General features: G+C 43.0%; 1 protein-coding gene across 5 annotated transcripts in view; it reads left to right on the top strand.

Moving 5' to 3' along the window:
* The window catches only part of ARMH4 (armadillo like helical domain containing 4), a 197,275-nt gene that overhangs the window by 38,954 nt on the left and 134,123 nt on the right, over positions 1-24,198 (top strand). For all 5 annotated transcript variants that reach the window (XM_073585750.1, XM_073585737.1, XM_073585742.1 and 2 more), the window contains 2 exons: positions 7,202-7,402; positions 22,405-22,659. In XM_073585750.1, coding sequence (XP_073441851.1) covers positions 7,202-7,402; positions 22,405-22,659 — 456 coding nt within the window. The remainder of the gene's footprint in view (positions 1-7,201; positions 7,403-22,404; positions 22,660-24,198) is intronic.

A 24,198-nucleotide genomic window follows, 5' to 3' on the forward strand; every position in this document is an offset into this window, starting at 1 on the left:
TAGGCTATGTTGTGAGGAGAAATTTTAACCCCGCGCGTTCCAATTCACCAAACAATTTTGCCCCTATCTACATAATGGGGAAAAAGTGAAAGGAAAAGTGATGGAGGCAAATTGACAGCTGCCAGATGTGAACAAGGGGGACTAAAGGTACTGTCACACTTAGCGATGTACCAGCGATCCCGACCAGCGATCTGACGCGGTCAGGATCGCTGGTACATCGCTAGGTGGTCGCTAGTGAGCTGCCACACAGGCAAATCTCACCAGCGACATCGCTGGGGACGGGGGTCGCTACTTACCTGTCAGACGAGGCGATCCTGCGTCCTCCTGCCCGGCTCCACGAGTCGCTCGTCGTCACAGCAGGAAGCGCTGCAGGAAGCTGACGACGAGAAACTGTCCTGAACGTTCTCGCGCGATCAGCAATAACCAGCGGGGGAGCCGGTCGTAGGTAAGTATCAGACACAGAGATATCGCTAGCAATATCGCTATAACGTCACAAGTTATAGCGATATTGCTAGCGATATCTCTTAGCGTGACAGGCCCTTTAAAGAATGAGAGCGATGGCGCCAAAGAGTATATACCGTACAGTTGCTAAGGTGGGGCCCTGACATGGGATACTCACCACACACGGGGATATGAACACACACACAAAATGCGCCACACACTACCACGTGGTTCAACACATATACCACCCTCAGCACACATTTCACCACACATACACCAACCTCGCCACATAAAAGTCGCCACTCAAAACTCGCCACGCTGTCCCAGAGCTGTTTAAAAGATGAAAAATGAGCTCTGATTGGTTGCTATCAGCAACAGTTTTCTTTTTAGACAGTTGGGGTAACTGAGGCCTGTTAGTCTTATCATTTCTATGGTGTTATCCTCCTTCTGTAAAGCTGGAAATAACACAATTTATTACCGTGCCAACACAGACCACCCTCTGACACAGACTGCAGGGGGAGCCCAATATCACACAGGATAGGATTAGATACACTGCTCAGCAGTCAGTAACACACAGGATAGGATTAGATACACAGCTCAGCAGTCAGTATCACACAGGATAGGATTAGGTACACAGCTCAGCAAACATTATCACACAGGATAGGGTTAGATACACGGCAGAGCAGTCAGTATCACACAGGATAGGATTAGGTACACGGCTCAGCAGTCAGTATCACACAGGATAGGATTAGATACACGGCTCAGCAGACGGTATCACACAGGATAGGATTAGATACCCTGCTCAGCAGACGGTATCACACAGGATAGGATTAGATACACGGCTCAGCAGGCAGTATCACACAGGATAGGATTAGGTACACGGCTCAGCAGACAGTATCACACAGGATAAGATTAACATAGTAACATAGTAACATAGTAACATAGATGATTTTATGTGCAATATAATCATTATAATTTGTTTTAACTAACCACAGTTGGTTACTATGCCCAGGCAACGCCGGGCTCTTCAGCTAGTATATATATATATATATATATATATATATATATACACACACACACATACACTTACAGGTGTGTCTCATTAAATTAGAGTATCAAAAAGCTAATTTATTTCAGTTCTTCAATACAAAAAGTGAAACTCATATATTATATATAGTCTTTACAGAGTGATCTATTTAAAGTGTTTATTTCTGTTAATGTTGATGATTATGGCTTACAGCCAATGAAAACCCAAATGTCATTATCTCAGTAAATTAGAATACTTTATTTCACCAGCTTGAAAAATTATTTTAAAATCTAAAATGTTGGCCTACTGAAATGTATATTCAGTAAATTCACTCAATACTTGGTCGTCTTTGATAGCAGCCTTCAGCTCGTCTGCGTTGTTGGGTCTGGTGTCTCTCATTTTCCTCTTGACAATACCGCATAGATTCTCTATGGGATTAAGGTCAGGCGAGTTTGCTGGGGAATCAAGCACAGTGATACTGTTGATGGTAAACCAGGTGTTGGTACTTTTGGCAGTGTGGACAGGTGCCAAGTTCTGCTGGAGAATGAAACTTCCATTTCCAAAAAGCTTGTCGGCAGAGGGAAGCATGAAGTGCTCTAAAATTTCCTGGCAGACGTCTGTACTGACTTTGGTCTTAATAAAACACAGTGGACCTACAGCAGCAGATGACATGGCTCCCCAAACCATCACTGATTGTGGAAACCTCACACTAGACCTCCAGCAGCTTGGATTGTGGCCTCTCCACTCTTCCTCCAGACTCTGGGACTTTTCCAAATGAAATGCAAAATTTACTTTCATCTGCAAACAATAGCTTTGACCACCGAGCAACAGTCCAGTTCTTTTTCTTCTTGGCCCAGGTAAGATGCTTCTGACGTCTATTGGTCATGAGTGGCTTGACACAAGGAATGAGACACTTGTCCTGGATTCATCTGTGTGTGGTGGCTCTTGAAGCAATGACTCCAGCAGCAGTTCACTCCTTGTGAATCTCCCCCAAATTTTTGAATGGCCTTTTCTTAACAATCCTTTCAAGGCTGCGGTTATCCCAGTTGCTTGTGCACCTTTTTCTACCACACTTTTTCCTTCCACTCTACTTTCCATTTTTATGCCTGGATATAGCACTATGTGAACAACCAGCTTCTTTAGCAATGACCTTTTGTGGCTTACCCTCCTTGTGTGGAGTGTTGCACTGACTGCCTTCTGGACATCTGTCAAGTCAACAGTCTTCCCCATGATTGTGGAGCCTACTGAAACAGACTAAGGGACCTTTTGTAATGCTTAGGAAGCCTTTGCAGGTGTTTTTCTTAATTATTCTAATTTACAGAGATAATGACTTTTGGGTTTTCATTGGCTGTAAGCCATAATCAGCAACATTAACAGAAATAAACACTTAAAATAGATCACTCTGTTTGTAATGACTCTACATAATGAGTTTTATTTTTTGTATTGAAGAACTGAAATAAATTAATTTTTTGATGATATTCTAATTCTGTGAGAAGCACCTGTATATAGACCTACAGTATATGGCCTGAACAGTTGTGTACTTAGCTTAATAGCATTGTCTTCTGACGCATTTACCCCCTCTTTTGGTCATTCAGAGTTTCATCAGGGAATTCCTTCAATCATAAATAGAAAAGGAGACCACAAACCTTACTGCAATGAGAATAACAGCTTACAGACCCCGGCAATGCGCCACCACATAGCCCCCTACATACAATTTGAGTCCCCACACAGCTTGACAATATAGAGTATGAGCCCCAATATTGCCACATTCATACAGTATGACCCCACACACAGCCCCCTACATACAGTATTAGCCTCTACATAGCTACCTAGATACAGTATGAGCCCCCAGATAGCCCCCAATATACAGTACAAGCCCCCACATAGCTATCTAGATACAGTATGAGCCCACACATAACTGCCTTCATACATTATAAGCCCCATGTAGCTCCTTATAAACAGTATGAGCCCCTACATAGCTATCTAGATAAAGTATGAGCATGAGTACGAGTAGTGTACCATATACAACAACCAGACTAACAAGGTAATATGAACAGGGGTAACAAAAAATACCAAACATACAAATATACACACATAAACAAGAGAAGAAGAAAGAGAATTATCACAACTCAAAACTTAGCAACAGTCACAGATACATCCACCAAATGCCTTCTCCTTCAATAACCATCAACAACCTTCAGCCATGCAGCATAAGCTATCTCTGACAGTGAGTGCTAGCCAGGACCCCGATTATATAGGTTATATAGGAGATGGGAGTGGCTAACAGTGCACAGCTGAGAGCCTTAACTCTCCAGGAGCTCTCAACAGAGCAGATTAACCCATGCACTGCCAAAAGAAATTCACACCATTTAATAAGGAGAAGTGCTTCTAATCAGTGCAGGAGTAAGAGAAATCAGATGCTGCGGTCTTCTGGCTCCTCTCAGTTGTGATAAATCCATGACAGCTCTATATACATTATGAGCCCACACATATATTGGGGAAAATAAGTATTTGATACACTGACGATGTTGCAAGTTTTCCTACCTATAAAGAATGGAGAGGTCTGTAATTTTTATCGTAGGTACATTTAAACTGTGAGAGACAGAATATAAAAATAAAATCCAGAAAATCACATTGTATGATTTTTAAATAATTTAACTGCATTTTATTGCATGCAATAAGTATTTGATCACGGACCAACCAGCACAAATTCTGACTCTCATAGACCTGTTAGTTTTTCTGTAAGAAGTCCTCCTACTCTGCACTCATTACCTATATTAATTGCACCTGTTTGAATTTGTTACTTGTATAAGAGACACCTGTCCACACACATTCAATCAGGCTCCAACTTCTCTACCATGGCCAAAACCAAAGAGTTGTCTCAGGACACCAGGGACAAAATTGTAGACCTACACAAAGCTGGGATGGGCTACAGGACAATAGACAAGCAGCTTGGTGAGAAGGCAACAACTGTTGGCGCAATTATTAGAAAATGGAAGAAACAAGATGACTGTCTGGGGCTCCATGCAAAATCTCGCCTTGTGGGGTAAGAATGATTCTGAGAAAGGTCAATGATCTGAAGAGAGCTGGGACCACAGTGTGGTCACATTACAGTTTGGTGCACACTATGCCATCATGGATTAATATCCTGCAGAGCACGCAAGGTCCCCTGCTCATGCCAGCACATGTCCAGGCCCGTTTGAAGTTTGCCAATGACCATCTGAATAATCCAGAGGAGGCATGGGAGAAGGTCATGTGGTCAGATGAGACCAGAATAGAACTTTTTGGTATCAACTCCACTCGCCATATTTGGAGGAAAAAGAAGGATGAGTACAACCCCAAGAACACCGTCCCAACCGTGGAGCATGGTGTATTGCCAACTGTTCAGCAATAAGGTTCGGATACGGCTTTAAAGAAGGCTACTACTTGGCTATAACACAATTTTATTATACAATGATTATAAAACACCAAATTAATGGAATGTAATGATATCGAAATAGAAAATAGTATGATATTGCATATACTTATATATTCAAATTACAAAGGTTTTGGTACATATACTTACATCAGAAAGAAGAAAAGAAAAGAATCTTCACTAGGGGCATTTACGTCTGTCCGGAAAATACTGCAGCTAGAGGAGTGGTCAGCGAAGACAGAAATGCGTCCTAGGACCCACACTGTGAAGAGCGTCCTCTCACACAGGTCCACAAGCTCCTGTCTCTTCTGACTGCCTCCCAGCTTTTATATGCTTTAAACAAAGGCTTACTCAATATAATATTGGGTAAACATGAAAATACACAAGTTAGTTGTTTGATGTTCCAATCACATGACAGTGGCCACCTATCATGAATAAATAACATCAAACAAGACTTGCCTCTTCGGACTATTTACTCTTGCCCTGATATTTACATATGATAAGAACAAAGTTTCCAACAACTTTCTATGACTAGAGCCCTAGCACAAAATATATACTACAGTTAGAGAGATCTTTAAGATTGGATACACTATAATGGGTTTCAGATCGCCAACTATATTCATTAGGCTCCTCCATCCATATTTCTATGACCTTATGTATAATAATGTGCAACTGTCCATATGCCTAGTCCACTTTTTAACCTCCATATGACACAAATATCAGATGATGTCTTGTCAATATACTGATTCACTGATCTTAAAATTCAAGTAAGTCAACAGCGTACACAAAGGTTAATCCTTTCCAGTAATCCAGATTAAACATACTGTTTCAACAAGCATTGTCTTTCAGTGTACTCAGCACACAGGCTGCATTTCAATAGCCATTGCAGGTCTGACCTCATGAACTCTGGTACTGGATATGGGGCCTTCTAATGCTGACATTACAGGTTAATTTCAATATGGACTAATCAATATATTACAATATGTAGGCTATAAGATATCCATATTTTTATTAGCACCACACATGGTGGGGTAAGCATCATACTTTGGGGGTGCTTTTCTGCAAAGGGGACAAAACAACTGCACCGTATTGAAGGGAGGATGGATGGAGTCATGTATTTTGAGATTTTGGCCAACAACTTCCTTACCTCAGTAAGAAGATTGAAGATGGGTCGTGGCTGAGTCTTCCAGCATGACAGTGACCTAAATCACACAGCCAGGGCAACTAAGGAGTGGCTCCATAACAAGCATTTCAAAGTCCTGGAGTGGCCTAGCCAGTCTCCAGACCTGAACCCAATAGAAAATCTTTGGAAGGAGCTGAAACTCAGTGTTGCCCAGTGACAGTCCCTAGACTTGAAAGATCTAGAGAAGATCTATATGGAGGAGTGGGCCAAAATCCCTGTTGCAGTGTGTGCAAAAGCAGTCAAGAACTACAGGAAACGTTTAACATCTGTAATTGCAAACAAAGGTTTCTGTTCCAAATCTTAAGTTTTGTTTTTCTATTGTATCAAATACTTATTTCATGCAATAAAATACAAATTAGTTATGTAAAAATTATACAATGTGATTTTCCAGATTTTTTTAGATTCTATCTCTCATACGAGTAGATAAAGTGTACCTATGATAAAATTTACAGACATCTCCATTCTTAGCCTCCTATATACTGTATGAGCTCTCACATAGCTCTCTAAATACAGTATGAGCCTGCACATATCTCTCTATATACGGTATGACTCGGCACATAGCTTCCTATATATGAGCCCCCATATAGCCTCGCCTCCAGTATACAGTATTAGACCTCACATAGCCCCCTATATACAGTATGAGCCCCCACATAACCCCCTATGTGCAGTGAGCCCCCACACAGCACCTATATACAGTATGGGCCCCATAAAGCCTCCTGTATACAGTGTGAGCACCCACACAACCCTTTATATGCAGTGTGAGCCCCCAGTCAGCCATCCTATATACATTTTGAGCTCCCATATAGACTCCTACATATAGTGTGAGCCCTCACATTGCCTATTTATACGATCACACCCCATACATATATTAATAGCGGAGCGCCAGGAAAGTTCCTTGCCAGGATATGTGTGCCGCCGATGGCGGCGAACAAAACATTAAATTGAGAGCAATGTGGCCATGAGCCCATTGCAGCTTCTGGCTCCGGGCAGTAACCAGATTGCCCCATTATAATCCTCCTATGTATCTATCTTTCTATCTACAATATTCATCTATTAAATCTGCATTCCTATAATATGTACATATAATAAATAGTATTTGTAGATTTAGCTTTACTTTGTTTCAACATTCTTGTAGGTTTTATTCATTTGTCTAAGGAGGATGAGGAGTTTCTTGCAAGTTCTATCTCTCCTGTTACACCAATGGCCACCACAGAGGTTGAATCTACCACCATCATCAGTACAGTCACATCTGTGCCCCGTGTGAGTGTAGACATCCCACCAACCAGAAGAATCGCCAGCACAGCGTCCGATGGGTTGGACAGGCTAGAATCTGAAGGTATATGTGACATCTATCTATCTATCTATCGACCTATTATCTAACTATTATATGTCTATTATCTATGAAAATGAACACATGAAAGTCAGACATTGCTTTTCAACCATGCTTCCACAGAATTTTTTAAAAATAAAACTCATGAAATAGGCCTGGACAGAAATGATGGTACCCCTGAAAATAATGTGACAAAAGGGACATGTTACATCAAGGTGTGTTCATTAATTAGCATCACAGGTGTCTACAATCTTGGAATCAGTGAGTGGCCTGTATAGAGGGCTACAGTTACTCACTGTGCTGTTTGGTGACATGGTGTGTATCACATTCAACAAGGACCAGAGGAAGCAAAGAAAAGAGTTGTCTCAGGAGATTAGAAAGAAAATTATAGACAAACATGTTAAAGGTATAAGTTATAAGACCATCTCCAAGCAGCTTGATGTTCCTGTGACTACAGTTGCACATATTATTCAGAAATTTAAGCTCCATGGGACTGTAGCCAACTTCCCTGGACGTGGCCGCAGGAGGAAAAGTGATGACAAATCAAAGAGACGGATAATACGAATGGTTACTAAAGAGCCCAGAAAAACTTCTAAACAGATTAAAGGTGAACTTCAAGCTTAAGGAACAACAGTGTCAGATTGCACCATCTGTCGTTGTATGAGCCAAAGTGGACTTCGTGGGAGACGAACAAGGAGGACACCATTGTTGAAAAAAAAAATCATAAAAAAGCCAGACTGGAATTTGCCAAACTACATGTTGACAAACCACAAAGCTTCTGGGAGAATGTTCTATGGACAGATGAGACAAAAATGGAACTTTTTGGCAAGGCACATCAGCTCTAGGTTCACAGACGGAAAAATGAAGCATATCAAGAAAAGAACACTGTCCCTACTGTGAAACATGGAGGAGTCTCTGTTATGTCCTGGGGCTGCTTTGCTGCATCTGGTACAGGGTGTGTAGAATCTGTGCAGGGTACAATGAAATCTCAAGAATATCAAGGCATTTTAGAGAGACATGTGCTGCCCAGTGTCAGAAAGCTTGGTCCCAGTCGCAGGTCATGGGTCTTGCAACAGGATAATGACCCAAAACACACAGCTAAAAACACCCAAGAATGGCTAAGTGGAAAACATTGCACTATTCTGAAGTGACCTTCTATAAGCCCTGACCTAAATCATATTGAGCATCTTTGGAAAGAGCTGAAACATGCCGTCTGGAAAAGGCAACCTTCAAACACGAGACAACTGGAGCAGTTTGCTCTTGAGGAGTAGGATGAAATACCTGTCCAGAGGTGCAGAAATCTCATTGACAATTACAGGAATCGTTTGATTGCAGTGATTGCCTCAAAAGATTGTGCAACAAAATATTAAGTCAAGGCTACCATATCATTTCTGTCCAGGCCTATTTCATGAGTTTTATTTTTTCAAATAATTCTGTGGAAGCATGGTTGAAAAGCAATGTCTGACGTTCATTTGTTCATTTTCACAGATTTTTTATTTATTATTACTTTTGTCAGATTCAAGTTATTTCTGTGACCATTGTGGATTTTTCTGTCATTAAACGAGGGGTACCAACAATTTTAACCACATGTGTATCTATCTATCTATCTATCTATCTATCTATCTATCTATCTATCTATCTATCTATCTATCTATCTATCTATCTATCTATCTATCTATCCAAAAAAAGGGAAGAGCACAATACCAATAAGTGGGTGCCCAAGTCTCCTCAACAAAGAATCCAATACTTGCCCCAATCAAAACAAAGGAAAAAATGAAGGCAGCACTCCATAGATTTAGATGAAAAAAATGTGTGGTTTATTTCAAACCCACGCCGTGTGGCAACATTTTGGCGTGTGTCTATCTAATCTATCTATCTATTTATCTATCAAAACTTTGGTTTGGTATTCCCAGTGTCCATCTAAAGGTACTGTCACACTTAGCGATGTACCAGCGATCCCGACCAGCAATATGACGCGGTCAGGATCGCTGGTACATCACTAAGTGGTCGCTAGTGAGCTGCAAGACAGGCAGATCTCACCAGCGACATCGCAGGGGACGGGGGTCGCTACTTACCTGTCAGACGAGGCGATCCTGCGTCCTCCCGTCCGCGTCCACGCGTCGCTCGTCGTCACAGCAGGAAGCCCAGCAGGAAGCTGACGACGTGAAACGGTCCAGGACGTTCTCGCGCGATCAGCGATAACCAGCGGGGGAGCCCGTCGTAGGTAAGTATCACACACAGCGATATCGCTAGCAATATCGCTATAACGTCACAAGTTATAGCGATATTGCTAGCGATATCGCTTAGTGTGACATGCCCTTAAGATATTCTCCTTATTTGTTTTTTTTTACATTATTTTGTTTGTAGTTTCTTCTATTTTCACTTTTTGTGGCTAATGGACCCATTATTCTGTAATAAAAGGAAACAATCAACAAGTAGGCTAGCTGCAGCTGACAAATTTGTTTTTTTTCCTCTCCTATACCTTTTTTGAGAGAACAATGCAGTTGCAGTTGTAAATGGAGAATAGCAATCTATGTGGCTTATTAACATCTTGGAAGCCTGTGTCATGTGCACATAGAAACAAGATTAGGTTACATAAGAATTTCTGCAGTACTCAAGGTTCCTAAGAGCACAGTGGCCTCCATAATCCTTAAATGGAAGAAGTTTGGGACCACCAGAAGTCTTCCTAGACCTGGCTGTCCAGTCAAACTGAGCAATCGTGGGAGAAGAGCCTTGACGAGAGAGGTAAAGAGAACCCCAAGATCACTGCGGCTGAGCTCCACAGATGCAGTGGGGAGATGGGAGATTGTTCTACAAAGTCAACTATCACTGCAGCCCTCCACCAGCTGGGCCTTTATGGCAGAGTGGCCCGATGGAAGCCTCTCCTCAGTGCAAGACATATGAAAGCCCGCATAGAGTTTGCAAAAAAAACACATGAAGGACTCCCAGACTATGAGAAATAAGATTCTCTGGTCTGATGAGACGAAGATAGAACTTTTTGATGTTAATTCTAAGCGTTATGTATGGAGAAAATCAGGCACTGCTGATCACCTGCACAATACAATCCCAATAGTGAAACATGGTGGTGGCAGCATCATGCTATGAGGGTGTTTTTCAGCTGCAGGGACAGGATGACTGGTTGCAATTGAAGGAAACATGAATGCGGCCAAGTACAGAGATATCCTGGATGAAAACTTCTTTCAGAGTGCTCTGGACCTCGGACTTGGCCAAAGGTTGACCTTCCAACAAGACAATGACCCTAAGCACACAGCTAAAATAACAAAGAAGTGGCTTCAGAACAACTCTGTGACCATTCTTGACTGTCCCAGCCAGAGCCCTGACCTAAACCCAATTGAGCATCTCTGGAGAGACCTGAAAATGGCTGTCCACCAACGTTCACCATCCAACCTGACGGAACTGGAGAGGATCCCCAAATCCAGGTGTGAAATGCTTGTTGCATCATTCCCAAGAAGACTCATGGCTGTACTAGCGCAAAACGGTGCTTCTACTCAATACTGAGCAAAGGGTCTGAATACTTATGACCATGTGAGATTTCAGTTTTTCTTTTTTAATAAATTTACAAATATGTCTACATTTCTGTTTTTCAGTCAAGAAAAATGAACTTTTTTGAATTTGCCAAATGGCTGCAATGAAACAGAGTGAAAAATTTAAATGGGTCTGAATACTTTCCGTACCCATTGTACGTGCGATGCTATTCAGGAGATTTATCGAGACCAGCATTTCATGGGGGGGGGCATACATTTATTAAGAGGCACTTGTCTCCAAAACTATCTGAACTTTGTGAAAAAAACACAAACTAATTCTTGGTTTGTGTCCCAATTGATCAAGACCCATAACTTTTTTACTTTTTCCTCCATGGACCTCTGCGAGTACTTGTTGTATGTGCGCCAAGCTGTAGGCTTTAATGGTACCATTTTGTGGGCTCCATGCAACGTTTTGATCCCTTTTTTATCTTTGTTTGTGGGACATTGCAGTGACTGAAAAGGTGCAATTTTAGTGTTTTTTTTCCTTTATGGTGTTTACTTTATGGGGTAAAAAAAAGGGGGTAAAAGCGCTGCTCTCATAAATCTCCGGGCGGTTCAGAATGAGTGGAGTGGAGATGCGCATCATTGATCTTCTCTGCATTCACACAGGGCTCCTAGTTCTGGGGAACGGTCGGGTTCCCAGCAGTCGGACAGCAAGCAGTCAGGAAATTATCACGTATCCCGTGAATAGGGGATGATGAATTCCAAACTGGCAATACCCCATTTAAGACCCCAGTGTAATCTCTGTATCTATAGTAATTCAGGATCATATCTGTGCTACATTACAGTTCCCACCTGAGCACTGTCAGCCTGAACCAATCTTTTTATAGCTTCCTTCCAGTGCAGTGACATCATGAAGAGGCGGGTTACTCTTTGCCCCAGGCATTTTCTTTCCATCCCTTACATGCCTACAGAATAACACTGGTAGCTCACCCAGACTCTGGGAAACTGGACATTACACTGGTTGTCCAGCAGAGGGCACTACAATCCATGATATTTATGTAGTACAGGCGTGCGGTTGAGATTTCCTACTCTTTCATATTGGCCGTAGAACATTTCCCTGCGGATCAGATTAATATAAAACATTTTTTTCAGCTTTGAAATAATTGCTATTATCATAATTTGTTTTTTGCAGCAAAACATCATTGCTAGCAAACATTGTAACATTTACATCTTTTCTATGGCCCATATAGGAAATGAAAGTTCTTTTATGTTCAATCCTATGATAAAGGTAAAGAAAAGTGTGCAGGAATAATTAGATCCATAGTATGGTGCATACAACATCCTCGGCATTAAAACTGTTGAAACCATCATCATCTATCTACCAACATCGTACTTAGCTGCCAGAGGAGCGGTGGCTTCTGCGTCAATCTGTACATTCATTTCTACGGGATTTGTAAAAATTGCTGAGCATGCTTGTTTGACACTTTTTGGAGCAAGGGTGCTCTGCAATTTTTGAGATCGGACCCTGTTCCCAAGAGGGAGGCGTATTCCGATGGTGGGACAAATACTCTCGGCGGTATTCAGAACTCCCATAGCAATGAATGGAGAGAATCGGTGCAGGTGCTGCCACCTCTTCACTTACCGGTGGTCGGAAGCTGGGGGGAAAGTGGGAGACCCCTGCTCTGGAGATATGTGTAGGTTCCAACCCTTTAATCACAAGACAACCCCTTTAAAGGTGTCATGATTTTGCTTTTATTTTACTTCCTCTGTGCCTCTTAGTATTCCATTTTTTATGGTTCCAGAGATATGGGTCTGATCTTTATTAAGGGGGCAGAACTCACAGAGCATCCTAAGAACACGCCCCAGAGGATTCCTCTGAGACACACCCCCGAGGTAAAGAGCAAAAAAATGAAACTACATTAAAAGGCCGATATCTCTGGAACCAATAAGGGGCGATTTACAAAAATAAAAAAATTAATGATATACTCAGGAGAACAGCGGGAATAAAATAAAAGCAAACACTGCCCACTTCTGAACTTGTGATAGATCCTCTTTTAGGGATTGTGTGAGGATTTAGATGCTTTTAGGAAATGGTGAGATCTGGTAGAATATACAGTTGTGCTCAAATATTTACATACCCCGGCAGAATTTTTGCTTTCTTGGCCGTTTTTCAGAGAATATGAATGTTAACACCAAAACTTTTTCTCCACTCATGGTTAGTGGTTGGGTGAAGCCATTTATTGTCAAACTACTTATCAGGATCCTGTCAGCACCGGCGAACTGGCTGAGCAGGGTGACTCACCTACACTGCGGGAGAGCCTGGGGTCAGATGGGACCTGAGCAGCGTGGTGAGAGGGGACGCTGAGGGTAGCAGGAAGCAGAAGGACCTGCGATCATGTGACCACAGGGAGCGGGGCTTGGCGTCCTGCTGCTGAAGATGAGTGCAGGATGCTACAGGGACCCTGGAGTAGAGGAGAGGGGAGCTCAGGTCGGACAAACGTGGGTCATACACGGAGCTAGCAGCGCAGTACAGGAGGGGCAAGCAGAGAATAGTCAGAACGTAGGTAAGGAATCATACACGGAGATAGCAGCGCAGTACAGGAGGGGCGAGCAGAGAATAGTCAGAACATAGGCAAGGAGTCATACACGGAGATAGCAGTGCAGTACAGGAGGGACAGGCAGAACTCTTAACAGGGACAGAACCAGATCAGAACCAGACAAGCATAAAGTAGCACAGGCACAAAGCACAGGCACAACAGGGTCCACACACTCGGCCAAGGGTCAGAGTATAAGCCAGGAGGAATGACCCCACAATGAGGCTATAAGAAGCCTCCCAGAATCCCAGAGTGAGGCCGTCCAAATTAACCCTAAAAACACCTAATCGCAGAAACTAAGCAGATCATGACACTACTGTTTTCTCTTTTTAAATCATAATGACAACACAAAATATCCAAATGACCCTGATCAAAAGTTCACATACCCCATGTCACGGCCACGTGTGTCTGGACGCAGCGGTTACCGCAAGGCGAACCCATAACACATGTGACCCAGGATACAGCGCCTCCAGTGGGGCGAATTTAAATAATAAAACGTGCAGATGGATACACCGCCTCCACCTGGCGAATTTAGGAATTACACGTTATACATACATTCTGGAAACCCCGCCTCCAGTAAGGCGAATTAAATAATATGGGGGACCTGGGTAACATTAACAATGGTGGGCCCTGCAATAGGGAATAGGGAAGTGGAGACCTCCTGAGCTCCCCTGAGCCAGTGTCCCTGCACTCCTAACGTTCCCTATGCCGGTTCCGCACCGGGCGCCACACGCGTACCTCTAAACCCTTGCTCGCCCTGACCCTAAACCCTTACTAGGGAATTGGTCGGTGCGGAAACTAATCCCACCACTGCACTAACAACACACATGAGGAAAGACGACAATACAGGGGAAACACCACTTGGCTTTGCTCTGTTGCGTACGCTCCTAGCAACAGAGCCCACCACCTGCGTGCATCTTCTCCTCCACCCGGATCCATCACCATCCCGGATCCTTCACCGTAGTGCAGCCTTGGAGCAGAGTCCACCACCAATTGCAGCAGTCCAGTAACAGAGTCCCAAGGATGAGTCAGCCTCTGCCAAGAATCTAAGCATGCTTGAGTGCAGCTCTCGGCAACCAAGTCGAGCATGCCGAGTGCAACTCTCTCCATAGTCGCCACTCCACCAAGCCATGCACGCACTTCCCGCCGACACCATAAACTGCGACTCCTCCACGCCATGCCAGCAATTCCTGCAGACACCATTAGCTGCCACTCATCCCCTCTGGCTGACTGCGCAGGACTCATGTTCAGCTCCATGTTCACCCAGGCTTCCTTGTCAAATGAACACAATCAATGAATGAATATCCCCAGCAGTGATTGCACACCCTGAGACTCATTTATAGAGCCCCACACCTGATTCATAATTACGTACATATTAAACCCAAACTATCGTGCGATACCACTAACCACCACCGGGGCAACTCAGAATGAATGACACCACATGTGATAATTCCAATGGCCACCGGGGGCAATCACGTCACCTTGCCAAAGGAAAAAACGTTCACTTTGTCCATTTAATCAGACAGATCCACTCCTGGATCATGACACCCCATTTCTTAATACTGAGTATTGCCCCCTCTAACATCAATGACAGCTTGAAGTCTTTTGGGGTAGTTGTTATGAATGAGTCACAACCGGAGAACTACATAAGCCTAAAGCAGGAAAAGAGGAATACTAACTGCCCCAGAGCAGACCCCAAAGGAAAGACAGCCCCCCACATGTATTGACGGTGAAACAAGATGAAAATACAAACAAAGGCAGGAAGATAGGCTGAGCAAACGATGGGGCCCGGCTAACTAAAAAGGACAGAAAAGGAAAGACACTGTCTGCAATCTGCCAAAAACAACCTACAAAAAGATTGTCCAACACTTCTGATAGCAAAATTAACCCTGAAGTCACTAGACTTCTAAACCTATATCAGCACTCTGAAATATTCTGAGACAGAGCAAAAAAGAGGCCAATCTAATAAGGGACAAAAAGCAGATTGGCAAATAATGATTAATAGGAGTGGAATTTCAGCATAGCCCCAGCAGAGGCAGGCTGATTACACAACAAACTGAATTGACCAACAAGCGCAAGTGTGAACATTAGCAAAAAACAAACTTAACTTGAGAAGACTGGAAGAGAGCTGAAGTCCAGGACCTGAGAAGCAGACTGAATCACCAGCACCCGGATAGGGCGTCGGCTGTCTTATATCCAGTCTGATACTCCAGAGATCCAATCGTTATCTTCCTCATCAGGTGGCAGATCACTACCACTTAAACCAACCGCACTACCTCCTGTCACCACCAGAGGGAGAACGGAAGGGGAACTCTCAACTGGTGGAGCAGAAAATGAGTTCATGACAGGTAGTCATGGATGGATGAGGTTCTTTGTTTTCTCAGATGGTAAAGCTGCCCACACTTCTTGGCAAAACCTGACAGAATCATGACATTACAGTACATAAACATTACATTTCACATTGATAAACAATGAGGTGCCGCGTATAATCCTGTGAACAGTTACCAGGGGAGAGGAGGCAGATGAGGGTCCCCGCTACCTCCTTACACATGTTATCAGGCCATAATCACCATGTGAACTCTTGATCAGGGTGTCATGGGGCAGTGGGGAAAAAGCAGGCGACGTGGAACCTGGGCCCCTGATCTGCCCCTCAGGCTAAGGAGGTGCCCTGACTTTCCTTAACTTAGGGGTATTCTTGATGGTAGTGAGGCCCAAGTCCCTGACCTGTCCCTATCTCCTGTTTAGCCCTGAGCTAAACCCCACAACCCCCCTCCCCAGGAGGTGAGACAGGCAAAATAAAGTGAACTGCACCAATAACAGGAAAGGAAAGATACAACTGACACCACGGGGTTAAAGCAACTAAAAAAACAAAACTTAGCTTTATCTGCTGCCAATGCTCCCAGCAGCAGAGTAAGGCACCCGATCAGCATCCAGCAGCATCACCACTGCTCCAGATAAGCTGCACGCCCTCTGCACCAGATAGGTCTAGTCTTCGCCAAGGTTGGTTAGCAAATGACCAGTATTACCAACAGTGATCTGCAGCACCAGGTGGCCTTATAAAGAGAAGTGGGAGTAGTCACCACCTGCTGACTAACTAAACATGTAGTAACACCAGCGGCCACCGGGGGGGGAACCCAGCAGCCAACCAACTACAGTTGTAGTAACATCAGCGGCCACCGGGTGCAAAAGCTGACATTAACCCCCGATGGCCTGAAAGGGTAAAAGTTTATAAAAGAGAATCCAGAATCTGACAGATCCAAAAATGGATCGTGACACATGGTCATTTGGATGTTTTGCGTTGTCATTATGACTTAAAAAGAGAAAACACAGTTATATGACAATAAATTATTTCACCCAACCCCTAACCATGAGGGGAGAAAAAGTTTTGGTGTTATCATTCATATTCTCTGAAAAAAGGCTAAGAAAGCAAAAATTCTGCAGAGGTATGTAAACTTTTGAGCATAACTGTAAGATCATTTAGATTTCTCAAATGTTTCTAAAAGAAAAAAAAAATCTTTATTTTTGGCCATAACAAACAGGCAGGTTTCTGCAACAGAAATGATCATGCTGAGGTTTTCACAAGTACACCAAAAGTCTGGATTGCGTAAATGGGGCAGATTTTACGCAACATTTTACAGAAACAGCAAAGTGGATGAATTTTCACTTAATCTCATCCACGCGCTGTTTATTTTTTGGAGCACTTATAAAAAGCGCATGTCCTTTTCTGTTGCAGTTTTTCTCCATCTTGGTGCAGTTTTTATCCATTTATTTAGATGGGGATGTAGATACACACAGGTCACATTGCTGGACTGGAATTATTTATTTGCGCTTTTTATGCAGTTTCTGCAATAAAAAATACATTTAAATGTGCGTGAATACATTGTGGAAAATATGTGCAGATTTTAGTTGCAGAAATAACATGGATTTCAGTTTAGCACCAAATGCACAACGTGTGAGCCCAGCCCAAACCAATCTCTGTGCAGATTCTGTGCTGAAAAAAAAACATTGCAGCATAAAAATAAGAGGGGTTGTCTTTCTCTGGGAACTATTATTTTTTTACATAAGTCATGTATTTGTAGCCAAAAATAATTTTCTGAATTTTAGTTTCATTAAAAGTATTTTGCATCACCTCTTTGTTATCAACTTTGATGTGGTCTATGGCCGTATATCAGCTGAGAGGAGCTCAGAAATAGACAGATAAAGGAGTTGCAAACTCTCCTATTGGAGGGTAAAAATGAGCTCACTGATGGATTCTCAGATAACTCATTCTGCAGTCAGCAAAAAAAAACCCAGTGCAACCCAGAAGCTATACAAGGCTAATGGTGCAAAATTTTTCATGGAACTCAATTACAAAAATTATTTTTAGCCCAAAATACATCCATTTATCCTAACTTTTAGGCACTGTAAAATGCTTCAGATTTTACATGTGGAGCTTCTTTAACACATATGTGCTCTGTTTCTTCTCTGCCACTGAATTCTCTCAGGCCGAGGTACTAGTAGCAGAAGAGTGAACCTCATATTCACCTGCATCTTCTTTATTATCACTTAGTGAGTGATTTGGTGCGCAGTTTTTTGGTGATCTCCACCGCTTTCTCTTTTTATTCAGCTTTTGTGCAGTTTACTGTCTTGCTTGCTCCATGTTTCCTCCAGTCATGCAGACCTGCCAGAGCGGTATGTTGTCACTCAGACGTCACCGTGTCATTACTTCTCCTAACTGCTCTGCTGCTCCATTGATTCCCTGTCTCTTCTCCATGCTCCCAGCTTCCCGCCTAACATCTGCCGTCAGTCTCATTTCTTCCCTGCTCCTACATTTAGACTTTTAAAGATAAATCTCTGAAATATTAGGCCTACAGCTAAGGTCTCTTTCACACATCAGTATGTCCAGTACGTGTGGTGACAGTTTTCACACGTACCAGAGATACTTACAAATGTAGACTCATTCAAGTGAATGGGTCTGTGCACATATCAGTGTGTTTCCACAAAACGTCCCGTACATGTGCACATGGATGACATCCATGTTTCATCAGTGAGACACATACCAGCGCCTGGGAAGCAGCGGTACAGTTCGTGCTGTTCCCCGGCGCCAGGTGCTGAAGACCCCTCTCATCATTCTCCACTGCTCGTACTGCAATCAGCGCTAGCAGGGAAGAATGTTGAGAGTTATATTCAACTGATAACAGCAAGAGCAGGTGGTGACTGATGGGACTACTGCTCCCATCAGCCTACACCTAATAACAGTGAGAGCAGGCGAAGGTTGATAGGAGTATTCATCGTCCACTGCCTGCGCTATAAATAAATAATAAAAAAAAAACTGTGTGGGTTCCCCTGTATTTTTGATAACCAGCCAGACAAAACTGACAGCTGCAGGCTGCAACCCTCAGCTGTCAGCTTCAGCAAGGCTGGTTTTCAAGAATTGAGGGGTCCACATGCCATATTTTTAATTATTTAAATAAATAATTTTAAAAAACTGCATGGTGTCCCCCCATTTTTGACAACCAGCCTTGCTATAGCAGACAACTGGGCAGTTGGTAGTCTCAGGCTGGTAAGGAGTCATGGATATTGACCCCCGAGCCTAAAAATAGTTGCCCACAGCCACCCAGAGAATGCACATCTATTAGATGTGCCAATTCTGCCACTTTGCTCAGCTCTTCCAACTTTCCCTGTAGCGTTGGCAAGTGGGGTGATATTTGTGGAGATGATGTCACCTCTGTATTGTCTGGTGACATCAAGCTCACGGCTTAATAATGGAGCATTATCTATGAGACACCTATACATTACTAATCCTATAGTTATATGGTAAATAAACACACAGCAAGTATGAAATGCGGTGATCTCAGCATCTTCAGAAAAAGTCACTGAGCTCACCGGAGTTCAGCTCAGTGAGTTCACCGCAGATCACTGTGAGAATGGTGATCTGCAGTGAACTTAATGAGCTTAACTGCTGTGAACTCATTGACTTTTTCTTGAGATGCTGAGGTCACCACAGTTCATGCTGGCTGGGAACGCAGCCTCAGTAACCTGCGGTAACTTCGGTGACGTCACCGCTAGTCACTGATGCTGCGAGCAGCTCATTCATCAGTGGTTCTCAGCCTGGACGGTCGCATCTTGGCACCATCCAGGTTGAAAAATATTTATCCCCAGACATGGATTGCGGCATGGGACAGACAATGGACAGGTGATGGATATGGTTGTTCTTTTTTTGTTTTATTACAGGAGACCATGGATTCAATGGAATGGGCGTTAGGTGAGTATATCTAACTATAAATAACGAATTAATTATTTTTAAATAAAAATGGAAAAGTGGGTTTTGTTTTTATTGCAAATAAAAGATTTTATACTGGCTGTGTGTTTATTTACCATATAACTATAGGATTAGTAATGGAAAGGTGTCTTATAGACGCTTCTCCATTACTAAGGCTGGTTTCACACTTGCGTTTTTTTGCGCTGTTTTTTAGCGCAAAAAAAGCATGCGTTTTTTCCCCCATACTTTAACATGGGTGCGCATACACGTGTTTGTACGCGTTTGTATGCGCATGCGTTTTTTTGTAGAGTGCGCTCGGGCGCACAAAATGCATCCTGTTGCATTTTTTGTGCGTCCGACTTGCCCCCAAAAAACGCATGCGCACGCAATGCGTTTTTTTACAGCAAGACACCCATTATAGTCTATGTGTGCGCATACGTGTGTATTGTAATGCGCACGTATGCGCAAAAAAGCATGCGGTTTTTTAAAAAACGCACCAAAACCCGCAAAAAACGCACACAAACGCATGATGGGTTTTTTTTAATGCGTTTCTGTGTGCAAAAACGCGCAGCAAAAAAACGCAAGTGTGAAAGTAGCCTAACCCGTGGGCTTGATATCACCAGACAATACAAAGGTGACATCAACCCCACAATTATGAACCCCACTTTCCACCGCCACAGTGCAAGTGGGAAGAGCCGGGCAAAGCGCCAGAATTGGCGCATCTAATAGTTGTGCCTTTTCTGGGTGGCTGCTATTTTTAGGCTGGGAGGCCTCTTACCAGCCTAAGAATACCAGCCCCCAGCTGTTTGATTTATCTTGGCTGGTTGTCAAAAATAGGGGGACCCCACACTGTATTTTAAAATTATTTATTTAAATAATTAAAAATGCAGCATGGGGACCCCTTGATTCATGATAACCAGCCTTGCTGAAGCTGACAGCCTCTCTTTCCTGAGATATGGGCCTCTCTTCCTTGTGTATAAATCTAGTCTTGTTAGCCAAGTGGGCATGGACCTCAAGAAGACTCCTGTGCAAAAAGACTCACCCACTTGGTTAACAAGACTAGATAACCTTACAGTACTGTGGAGCCCTGTTGGGAGGGGGCTTAATACTGAACCTCTGCTTGCTGAGACACTATCATAGTGGCTTCCTGCGGTGACAGCTCATATTGAATGTTATATTTTCTATTTAAAGGTTATTCCCAAGATAGTAAGGTATCCTCTTTCCATAAATTTCATAGGACAGGGGATCTTTTAAAAGGAATCTGTCACCAGGTTTTTGCAATCTCATCTGAGAGCTGGATGATGTATGTGCAGAGACCCTGATTCCGGCTATGTGTCACTTAGTTTACTGGGTGCAGTAGTTGTGCTGCAATTATAGTTTTCTCTGCTGTAAATGTAGCAGACCTCAAAAAGCTAACCCCACCCACACTACAGCTTTCTGTGTACATTGTACAATGACAGCAAGGTGTTAATCAGTGCTGGGGTTCTGGTTGGAGCGGGAGGCCCAGGGCAGCTAGTCCGGCAGTGATAAAACTCTATATGTAATGAAGCAACATCACACAACCTAATAAGTGACACATCCATGAAATCAGAGTCTCTGTCCCTACCTCATTCTGCTCTCAGATTACCTAGTAAAAACCTACTGACAGATTCCCATTAATGATTGCTGTGGGTCTGAAGACTGGGACCCTCAGTCATCCCAAGAAAGGGTTCTGGAAGCTGGGAACTTTTCTCGGTAGCCCCATCTTGAATAGTGCAGATGATGGAGTGGAGGTCGAGCAGGCGTAGCTCTGCTTCATACAAGACGGGGCTCTGCAGAGCCCAGATCTTTTGTTCCAGAACTCTTTTGGGGGGTCTCAGCGGTCGGACCAGGAAATCATCCCCAGTCCTATGGGTAGGAGATAATGGACTAGCACAATAATTGCAGTGCTATCTGCATGCAGCCACAATGTTATATTTATTAAAGGGTTATTACCATTGTACATTGTGACATATCTGGGGTTTAACCTCTGGAGTTCCCACTAGTCCTAATGATGAAGGGGATACAGTGCTGATTTTCTCTGCATGCATTTCAACACACCGGAGATATTTGGGAGATGCTTACTCCTGTCTTCCTGTTGAATGGAGAATTGAGAGAAAATTGGCTCAAGAATCTATAAAAAATTCCAACGTAGCGAGGTATTTCTACCTACTCTATGATCGGTGGAAGCCCAACCTCTGCGACCACCGCTGATCCTGAGAGTAACGGGGGTGCAAGACTTGTGATCATTCACCTCAATCCTTATTCCTCCCCACTATTCCTCACAGAAGGCTGCATGGCTTCATTTACGCCCAAGAATACATGTATTTTCATTGGTGAGATGATATTAAGCCAGTGCCAGACACTTCTGGCACCAGCTTATGTCCAGTGGGAAAAAGGGATTGGGTAACTTGGATTTCATCATTCTTGATCCTCCTCTTCTTCTATGTTTCCTATCAGAGGAGAGTCTGGTAACGGTAACCCTAATTCATATTTGATGTTCAGACAAATTACCTAACATCTGTAGGCACCTTTACTAAAAAATTGCTTCCCCACACAAATACCGGTACATTACAGAAGGCATAGTCAGATATGTTCCAGGGAGCACAAGTATGGTGGGTGATTTATAGAAGACCCTCTAACCTTCCATGTTGTTTTCTGGTACAGAGGGAGATGAGGAGGATGAAGATGAGGAAGATGAAGATGATGATGAGACAGATGAAGACGATGAAGAAGACGAGGAGGATAATAAAGATAATGACTCAGAAAGCTCAGAAAAGGATTCGGACGTCCCACTCTTCACCCTCCCAGGACTATCCTCTCAAGAACCTCTAGAAGATGATGGTAATGTTGCCCTGATTGAAGGAGCAGCTTATCCAGTCCCAGACACCATGGAGTGGGAACAGCAAAATCAAGGCCTAGGTAAGAAGTAACCAGCGCTGTTCATGTATGATATTGGAAAAGTGTTTTAGAAAGTGCAAGGTTACAGAAAACCTCTGGGAACCCACACAAACAGCTGCTTATATTGCAACTCCTTGCTGCAATACTATGAGAATTGCTGTTTTATTGTACCAAGAATGTTGTGATAATACTCGAATTTATCTTTTGTTATGTAATCTGAGCGCACCGTGATGTAGTGACGAAGACCCTGATTTCAGCGATGTATCACTTACTGGGCTGTGTTGCTAGTTCAATACAATCAGTGTTTTATTAGCAGGAGATTAACATCACGAAACAATCACTGACCTCAGGGAGACCAGTCAAAGAAAACACTGCGACAGCCGGCAAAGGCGCTCAATCACAGTGAAATCCTAGGTGCAATGCTCCCTGGGAAATACGAATATGCAAATAAAGTCCGTGGAGCCTCATTTAAGAGTCTCAAACACGGGACTAGCCAGATCTTCCTCCATTAGCAGGAGATTATCACTACAGGACTAGGTATCTTGAGCCTTTTGGTCCAACCACGCCACCATCAGTGATTGACAGCTTTCTACGGAAAGCAGCCAATCAGTGATGTGGGCAGGGTTATCACAGCACAGCATTTGAGCTCTGCTAGATCTGCAGCAGAGAAAACTGTGATTGTATAAGAGTGACAGCATGACGACCAGTAAATGACACATCGCTGGATTCAGGGTCTCTCCCCTTACATGACGCTGCTCTCGGATTACATAACAAAAGCCTGCTGACAGATTCTTTTAAATCCTCACCGCATCTACAGTACAGTTCTATATCTTGTCTTAAACATTTCATCCCTGCAAGTGTGTCATCACGCTATTGGTTTTAAAAAAGAGGTTCTTAAGCAGCTCCAGTACAATGCCCCAGGTGTTGAAGAACATCAAAGTACAAATCTAAGACACAAATTCTTCTTAATATAATAATAGTAATCAGGAATCTGTCACTTACTCTTAAAAAGAGGTTCTGCAGCTGCCGAGGTGTCTATTATTTTGTGTAATATAATTACTGGAGTAAATTAGTAAAAATATCGATACATGCACTCTTATAATTTACAGAAAGGAGGGCATTATTCGATCTATTATCGGAACACAGAATGACTGGGAAATGATAGTACCTTCTGCAAAATAACTCTGCTCTTTACCGCCGTTTGCAGATAGACTGGGCACCTATGGATGATTTTTTATTTTTTTTGCATAAATGCATGTATTTTGGGCTAAAAGTTTTTTGACATTTGGGTTTCACTCAGACTTTTGCTCCATTAGGCTTTAGAATGAGTTAACTAAGAATCCGCCAGTGAGCTGGCTCTGACCGGGAGTTTGTAAATCTTTGCTCTGTCTTTTCTGAACTCTTAGCTGGTTTATGATCACATCAGAGTTTAGATCTACTTTCGATGTGGCCTGTCTTCATAAATCAGCACATGGGAGTTCAGGCAATGAATGATACAAGAGTAAGACCTCGCATACTACAAAAACCGGACCGATTATTTTGATTGTAGTTTGGTCCGAG

The sequence above is a fragment of the Dendrobates tinctorius genome, unplaced genomic scaffold (genome assembly GCF_039654945.1).
Source record: "Dendrobates tinctorius isolate UK_male_01 unplaced genomic scaffold, ASM3965494v1 ptg000010l, whole genome shotgun sequence".
Taxonomy (NCBI): domain Eukaryota; kingdom Metazoa; phylum Chordata; class Amphibia; order Anura; family Dendrobatidae; genus Dendrobates; species Dendrobates tinctorius.